General features: G+C 46.1%; 1 protein-coding gene across 1 annotated transcript; it reads left to right on the top strand.

The window, feature by feature from the left end:
* The first annotated feature begins 3,677 nt into the window (after positions 1–3,677).
* Positions 3,678–6,137, top strand: LOC148220128 (uncharacterized). The gene is given in 2 exon segments (XM_088155789.1): positions 3,678–5,476; positions 6,098–6,137. Coding segments are annotated over 2 exon segments (1,839 nt in total).
* Positions 6,138–9,205: the final 3,068 nt, after the last annotated feature.

The raw sequence follows: 9,205 nt of genomic DNA, 5'->3' as shown, positions 1-9,205 counted from the left end.
GGGCTTTTCCCACATGAAGAAAATGGAGTCTCGCATGATTTATTGCAACACCCTACCTCTGTATGGCTCCTTCTCCAGCCACGTCCTGTTCTTTCTGACAGTGTGTTATTGCAAACAATACTTGGTTGGCTCCACAGGTATCCAGTTACCAGTGTTGGAAACATATACCTTAGCCCCTTATCCTCTGGGCTTCTACACCTGCTGTAGGTGTTTTAATGGAGAGAGGGTTCCCCTCTCTATTGGGTCTAATTCTCCTGCCCAGGCCTCACTCAGTAAGATATGGTCTTCTCCTGTAAGGGACACCCTCCACACATATTCAATTTCAGTTTCTTGGGGGCCCCAGGAATATTTTTCTTGTATTTTAGTGAAATCCGTAGGGGAATAAGGGATGGTGAGTGTTGTGGCTTGTTAAGTGCCTCCCTGGCCATTATCAACAGTCTGTTTTAATCAGGAGCTGCATTGTGGTCCCCTCCAAGGAGGAGTAGTAGTATAATTTCATCATATTTTTGTAAGTCACAGGAGAGGTATGCTAACTCAGGCACCCTCTCCTCCTCATCAGTGAGGGAACGAGTCCTCTCCAACTGTTCCCTTAGCATTTTTTCCCTTTATAATGATTCTGTAAAAGTGGCTTGCAGTCTCTGATTCAGCAGAAAGCTGATTGAAAATGCTCTCTCATTTCCTAGTTCATCCTGTAAAACTTTAGCTAAGTCTTGTAATGACTTAATAATTTTGCTTTTTGCCCATTAGTTCATGTACCTGTTCTGCTGGGCAGCAACTAAAGCAGCCCCCAGTACCACACAGAGTACTGCTTTTCCTGTACGCCATCTCAACCTTCAGTCTCTAGCTAAGATGGTAATCCTATCTGCCACTGCCTGTGGATCATGCCAATTATTATGGGCCCAAGCGATTCTGGGGGGAGAAGGTCAGGCATTATAACCCTCTAACCTCTCCAGAAGAGAAGTGTGATCCATAATTGCAAAGCCTACAAGTGTGGAAACTGGGGTGGACAGAGAGCTGGCTTCACCGGCAGATGCAGAGAGCTTCGGCTTCAAACCCTGGGAGACACCTAGCTAGGAGGAAGGACTTCCTTTTACATCGTGGTGAGAAAATAGAAAGAAGAGTTGTCTCATGGGAACTAATATGTTAACCAGTTTGTTACAAATAAGGTGTTGATCTTGGTTTCGATACATGGTTGTCTGGCTGCCAGTTACATATATGGTTTTGTTCCTTATCCTGGTTATTGATTGGATTCTATGCCCTCCACCCCATCTATATACCTCTGTGCTTTCCAGGTTTCAAGGTCTTTGGAGGTTGCCCTTGTACCATGTGGTTTCTACGTTTGTTATTTTTGTTACATTAAAAGCCTTTATGTTTTGAGGCAACTCCATCATTCTTGTCTCTCTATATATTATGCCACAGATTCCCCGGCTAGCCCGGTCCCATTATGGCCACCCGCTGCTGCCATATACAAGGATAGGAAACCTTCCAGAGAAGTCCTAGAAAAACTGACAAGTACTATTCCTCCCCAGGATATGGCTCTTCTCAGACAAGGGATCACACTAAGGACCATGGTGCCCTTGATCATTTTAGCACAAACAAGGACATCCTGTCTTGGTTTAAGACAATTTAAAGAGGTGTGCACTCTAAAATGAGCAACCTCCCCTTAGCTCCAACCAATCTTCCTCCACCAACAAGGAATGAAATACGAGTAGATACAAGTGAAAAAATAAGTTTACTGAAAAACAGAAGAGCAACGAGCAAAAACCAACAGCAAATAACTGCTAGATACAAAATTGCCAAATCTCATGAACCCCATGGGAACAGAGATCTGAAATACTGGAAATACCCTTCCCAAGATGGCGCCTGGAAGGGGTGACCACATGACTTGAAAGACAAAAGGATAAGATGGCATCAAATCTTTCCTGGGAAGATAGGAGCTTATGGAGCAGTTCCAGCAGCAGACGAAGACCTGCTGGCTCATCTGGGGTTGGCGCCATCCTCACGGAGGAAGACAGTAGGATAGGCATGGCAAGACAAAGAAGCTGGGCTGGGGCCACTCTTGTTTTCTCTCCTCAGTTGGGTGCTGCTGACAAGCCACCGGTGACTCTGACAGGAGGGGGGCTGCTCGGCTACTGTTGGCTTGATGCCCCAACTGGGGACAAGCACCTATGGAATTTGCCCTAAGGCATCTTAAAATTGCTAGGGGAAAAAAATGAAAAGAGAACCCAAAAAGGGAAAAATCTTTTTCTGTGTGGACTCAGCTCTATAGCAAGAAAAACAAGAGCCAAACTAAGCAGCCTTAGAGAGAGAGCTCTGCCTAAGCAAAGACCCATCAGACAGCAAAGCAAAAACCATGCAGCAAAAAGGGGGGAAGATGCCTGCCCCAGCAGGCTTTAAAAGTCCCTGCGTTACCACCCCACCCACCTTGCAAGTCTGTTCCCAGCTGCATTGCCAGTCCTTAAGGAGATAGTATCAATTTTGAGCACAGATAGATATGGAAAACAATAACATTTTGTGTTACCTACAACACTGTCCATGATGCCAATTTAAAGTGTTGGGTCCCTAGAGGGCAGTCCTGGACTACTTACTCTTAAAATAGGCGATGTTCTGGATACCCTTGGCCTAAATTAAGGGGAAACAATGCCAAACAATCAATTAGAAATTGTTATTTATGACAGCAACAATTTACACCTTATGATAGGTTGAACGGTCTGTGGTGGCAATGATTTAAACATTTCTGAACAGCCCATAGCAGCAGTGGTTTCTGAACAGCCTGTAGATTAAACTTTTCTGAGCAGCTCATGGCAGCAGCAATTTAAAATTTTAAGGAGAGGGAAAAAGAAAGAAGGAAAGATAGGGAAATAGAGGTAGAGAAAAAGATCTGGATCACCATTCAGGGTTCCAGGACCATCTCTGGACTGGTTCCTCCAGATGGTGGTGTCTTGGGGTGACTGTATGATGCCTATATCCCCAAATCATCTGTTCTGTTGGTGTTGAATATTAAATTCTGCAACTTTAAGACTGGTTCCAGGAGTGAAGGGGGGGAAGAAGAAGTGCAGAGTTTGTTATCAGAGACTGCACTGGCTCCCCCACATGTCTGCACACAGACTCTGTTGTCTGCGATGGACAGAGAGAGAGAGAGCTCTCCTTGGCTCTTGGTTAATTTCTGGCTAGCTGAGGCAGAAAAGCCCCCTGGATTGTTTTTTCCCTTTTTCTGTTTTCCGGGAACTGTTTGAACCTGCTCTGAACTGAAAACCCAGAAGAACACCGGGAGCTCACACTTGTGACCCACCGGGCCTGGCCTGGGCTGCAGCATTCCCCAGCACAGGAGAGACTGAGAACAGACTGAGTGAGCCAGGCTGCCCACGGAAAGAACTCTTCTAAATCTGTCATCTCTTCGGAATGGTGAGAGCTTTTGCTGTTTGATATTGTTCATTTTTGTGCTGGGAAGTGTGTTGCCTGTTGAATAAACAGTTTTCTTTTTTTCCACTTCTCTCCAATTTTTTTTTCCTTTTTCCTAGAGGGACCTCATTCAGAGGTTTCCTCCCAAATTTGTCCTAAACCAGGACAAATACCTTTGGCGCCCAACGTGAGGCTCAAGAAAGTGGAAAAAAAACCCTGTTCTGATTGCATTTTGGTTATACTTACTCTGTATTGAGATAAAGCAGTCAGTAACCATGCTTTCTGAATTCATAATGTCTGTCCTGTCTGTCGGGGTAGAGGCCTTTACAGGTCTCAGGTCTCTAGGCTTTTTTGAGGTTTTAATACCTTTCTGGTCTCTAGGCTTACTTTCTTATCCGAACATGGCTCCAGTAGTGTCCCTAACATGCAGTTTTTTCAGTAGTGGAGCACGAATTAGAATAGCTATTGTGCTGGGCTCAGTGATAATGATTTATAGAAAGTTTATAAAGCTACTGGAGTTTGTTCCAGATATTTATGGTTTATGGTTTCTTCGTCCTACCCTGCATCCCAGTTTCAATAGCATGTTTTGGGGGTTCATTAGTAATTGCACCCAGTTTGTTAGAAGAGGAGCAGGGGATGAGGCTTTTCAGCCTTTCCTTTCCTTTTTCTCCCTTGAATCTGTTAAGTCATTTTTTGAGGATGTTCAGTTTCCCGTGAATGTCAAGGATACCACCTTCCTCGTATTTCATCTGGTGAGCTTCTTCTACACAGTCTGCAGCCTCTCTAGAATGAAGGCTGAGATGTCCAGAGGAGTTGATGGGACCCCTGACCCAGGAGTAGGCCCAGGTGTGGAAAATTCTGAGTGGTGTGGGGAATGGGAGAGAATGGGTAGAACCCTGAAGACATTTTCTGATCCCCCAGCCTGGGAATTTTCACGTGAACAAATTCAGAATCCAGACGAGGTAGAGAAATATCTGGAAGAGAAGTGCCATGATGATTCTAATGAGAAAAAGATCATTGCAATAAGCTAGGCCCTGGCATATGCTTATTGCACACTGCTAAATACTGTAGAGCAGCAGAAAGAGGCAGGGGGACAGGGAGATAAATCAGCCACTATCCCAGTCACTCTGGTTGTAGCTAAACCAGACAGTGAACCTAAGCCATTGGCAGTTGCTGCAGGAAGAAAGCACACCAGCAAAACTGATTGGCCAGTGGATGATGATGATGACAGGGAAAGATCCTCAAGGGAGGCTTCCGATACAAAATCAGAAGTCAGAGCAAGTGACACGGGATCAGAAGCCAATATTGAGTCCTTATTTCTGAAAGACCTTCGTGGCCTGAGAAAAGATTACACCCGACGACCTGATGAATCTATAATTAGTTGGTTAGTCCGTCTCTGGGATGCTGCAGGCGAGGCTACAATTCTGGATTGCACTGAAGCCAGGCATTTGGGGTCCATGTCACATGATCCGGTTATTGACCAAGGAATGATGAGGGGGGCTAACCCTCAGAGTCTCTGGGCACGGGTCCTGGAAAGTGTGGCACAAAGATACCTGTGTGCAGACGATCTCTATATGCAGCAAACCCAATGGAAGACCATAGAACAAGGGATTCAATGCTTGAGAGAAATGGCAGTGGCAGAGATTGTCTTTTCAGATGACCTAACAACTAGAAATCCGGACTTGGTACCATGTACATCTGTGATGTGGAAAAAACTTGTATGGCTTGGGCCCCATGAATACGCTTCTGCTTTAGCAATAATGAAGCGGGATGACAGGGAGGAGACCGTGCTCGATATGGTGAAGAAGCTCCAAGCATATGCAGATGCTGTACATGGCCTAACACATGCCAGAATTGCAGCTGTGGAAACACGTCTGCAGAAATTAGAAGACAACATAGAGGAGAATAATAAGAGACTCAGGGAGGTGATTAAAGAGGACCTTCTCCAAATCTCGGCTATACGGATCAAAGGTTCTGGCCCCAAACATAAGCCTTCCCCAGATGGGGAGAGAAGACCCTTCTCACGAGCTGAATTGTGGTCTTTCCTGCCTGATTCTGGAGAAAACATGAAGAAGTGGGATGGAAAACCTACTGCTGCTCTGGTAAAATGGGTGCTTGAATTGCAGGACAGCGAGATGCAGAGAAGTTCCACCAAAAGGGAAGCAGCTCCAGTTGTCCGTAGCCAAACTGCCAGGTACGATGATGATGATGATGATGATGATGATATGTCTGATCCCCTTGAAGGAACCTCTAAGACATATGCCCAAGGAAAGACGGATAAACAGGCTTAGAGGGGCCCTGCCTCTAGCTGGGAGAGGTGAGGGAAAATCGTGTTTTCTGGACTGTGTGGATTCATTGGCCTGGCACATCTGAACCACAAAAATATAAGGCTTTGGTCGACACCGGTTCGCAGTGCACACTAATCCCATCAAAACATGTGGGGACAGAATCTCTTTCTACTGCTGGTGTGACGGGGATCACAGGATTTTACTTTGGTGGAAGCGGAGGTGAGCCTGACTAGAAATGAATAGAAGAAACACCCTATTGTGACTGGCCCAGAGGCCCCGTGCATTTTGGGCATAGACTTCCTCCAAAATGGGTATTTCAGGGATCCAAAGGGACTCAGGTGGGCTTTTAAAATAGCTGCTGTATGTGGCTTTGATCCTTTGAGTCTTTACCCTTTCGTCCGGATTAGCTTAGATGTTAGGGAGAAGCCCCATGGATCCGCCACATGAACGTAAATAAAAGGTAACAAAATAGGCTCTTTCCCCCTGGAGATGTTGCAGGTTTTATTTCTTGTGGTTCCCCAGGAGCGAAAGGAGAGAAAAAGGGAAAGAGAGAGAAAGAGGGAAAGAGAGGGAAAAAGAGAGGGAGAAAGAGGGAGAAAGAGAGCGAGGTCAGGGGGAACAGGTCTTTTCTAGGGTCTGAAATGGGGGCAGGAAGAAATTGGATCTCGGCCAGCAAGGTATGGCCAGAGGGGAGAGGCAACAGACCACAGGACATTGCAGGGGTCACAGAATCTACCATTTCCAATACATCTAGGGAGTTGCAAGATCTCCCCGTTTTTTGTTTAACAAAGTTGAAAGAAGGATATTAGGTTCATCTTGATTCAAATTATGATTTTGCCCACCACTTCCAGTTGGTGGGAGAGTTAGATTGTTCTAGGTTTTTCATTTCTATGTGATTGACTACTGAGGTAGAAAGAATGAGACCATTAATAGCTTTGAAAACCTAGTGACATAGGATCCCGAAAGCCATTACTACAAGGAAAAGAATAATAAAAATTAACATAACTGTTTTAACTATAGATGTCCACCACCCTGTGAGTCCCCAGCCTTTGAACAGTTCATTGAACCAATCTTAGGATTCTTGATTCACTCGTCCGATCAAGTTGTTCATGTTTCGGAGGGTAGCATGGATGTTAGGAGCTCTCGAAGTAAGGCCCATACAGCAAAGTCCTTCAAATTCCTGGCACTCATGTCCGTGCAGTAGTAGGAGAAAATCTATAGCAGCATGATTCTGGAGTGTGGCCTGCCTGGTAATTTCCTCGTCTTCTAGGAGGGAGCTGATTGCGGTGGGTGTTAAGTTTGCCTGTTTGGCTACCCAACACTCTAGGTGGCCCAATTCGCCTAGAGCTTTAGCTGCTGCAACCCACGGAAGAAACAGGGACACAGCAATTCTTTTTGACTTGGCCCAATGGAAAATTTCAGAATCACAGTTTGGGTCCAAATTGTCTGCACTTCTCTTTTGGATTTTATTACCTGATTTGTTTTGTCGTTAATTAAGGTTTCGTTGGGTGCCAACAGGGACAACCGACCGAAGGTGCATGGCCCTCCTAAGAGCCGAGAAGTGATCGCTACCAGGCAGGTAGACATAGGGTTTGTTGTTGCTGCAGTGGACAGACATATGTTTTCCTGTTAGAGTGTCTGAGCCAGGGTCACCCAGATGTTCTGACGTGGCTGAGGGACGATCCATGCAGCTGCTAAACTGTTCAGTGTTAACAGGAAGACAACTTGGATGGGATTCATCACGGGACTAAGAGAAGGGAAGCTTTTCTCTAAAAGGAAAGACGAACATTATAAAACCTGTTAAAAGTCTCTATCTGCCGGAATGTCATCCTCTATGAGGATTTCCTTTTTTCTGGCTGCGTCTTCTTTTTGAAGCCACAGCTACCTGCTCCTCGTTTCCCTCAGTTGGAGCAGGATGTTTGGGGACATACGGTTTCACCCACTTTTGGGGAATCCACCGAGGGCCTGAGGGAGTGGATATGCACGCATAGCCACGTCCCCAGGTAACGAGCTCATAGGGACCTTTGATTTCCCAGGTTTCTGGGTCCCTAATCAAGACTGGAGGATGTTGGGATAACTTGAACTGTTTACCACTGTTAAAGTGACGTACCACAGGTGGACTCATGTTCTCAAATGAACAATTCAGGAAATGGATAGTAAACATGGCTTTGCAGAGCTTCTGCTGTGGAGACATCCAGGCAGTCGAACTGCTCTGTTTAGCCAAAACCTGCTTGAGTGTCTGATTGGCTCGCTCTACTACACCTTGGCCTGTGGGGGAGTGGGAGGTGCCAGTTTTATGTTCCACTCCCCACTGCTGGACGTATTCCAGGAACTCCTTGGACTTATACGCTGCGCCCTGATCAGTTTTGATTTCCTTAGGGATCCCCAATACTGAAAAAGCTTGCACTAGGTGTTGTTTGGCGTGCATTGCCCTTTCTCCCATGTGGGCAGAGGCATAGACTGCACCTGAACACGTGTCAATGCTAACATGCACATATTTGAGGCGACCAAAACTAGGAATGTGTGTGATGTCTGTCTGCCATACCTCACAACTGCCAAGACCTCGGGGGTTAACCCCCACGCCCACTGATGGCGTGGTCTGGAGCTGACAGCTGGGACAGGTGGTCACAATGGCTCGAGCCTGACTCCGTGTTAGCTGGAATTGACGCATTAGACATGGTGCATTTTGGTGATACTGCTGGTGGCTCAGCTTTGCCTGTTGGAAGATGTCAGGAAGGCATGCTTGTTCTGCTGGGGTTGCAAGGGAGTCTGCCTGACGGTTCCCTTCTGCAATTTCGCCTGGCAAATCTGTGTGTGACCTCACATGCATCACATAGAACGGGTGTTCTCTATGAGAAATCACATAAATTAGTTTGAAAAGCAACCTGAAAAGCTGCTCATTCTTGATGTCTCTGAGCACTGCCTGCTCCGCCCTGGACACTACCCCCGCTACATAGGCTGAGTCTGTTACCAAATTAATTTGCTCTGAGAACTTCTCAAAGGCTCTTACCACTGCTGCCAGTTCAGGTACCTGGGGTGATCCCTCCACAAACTCAACATCACCTTCCCAATGCTGAGTCTGGGGATTTCTCCAAGTCATCACCAACTTGTGTGAAGCCCCGGATGCATCTGTGAACACTGTGAGAGCTTTGAGTGGTCTCCGACTCCTCATGAAGAATGAGGTGGAATTCCTCATTAAACAGCTTGTGAGATGAGGCATGGACTGATATTTGTCCTCTATAGCTGTCCAGAGATAATTGGAGACTGGCATTGTACTGAAGCAAATGGTCAAACATCTCTTTAGTCAATCTCTCAGGAGAGTTCCTCCCCTCCTCAGACAGTTTAACTGGGAGGTGAATACATGTGAAGTCACAACCAGCTAGTTCATACAGTCTCATCCTTGCTTTCCCAATCAGCTGAGCTATTAACTCTTGTGGCTTAGTGATAGTTTTGGATCTTTGGTGGGAGAGGAAGACCCACTCTATGATTAAGAGTGACTCTCTCTGCCCCTCAAC

Source organism: Sturnus vulgaris, chromosome W (assembly GCF_052056855.1).
Source record: "Sturnus vulgaris isolate bStuVul1 chromosome W, bStuVul1.hap1, whole genome shotgun sequence".
NCBI lineage: Eukaryota > Metazoa > Chordata > Aves > Passeriformes > Sturnidae > Sturnus > Sturnus vulgaris.
Note: the sequence above shows the minus strand (reverse complement) of the source record. Positions and strands in the feature narration are given on the sequence as shown.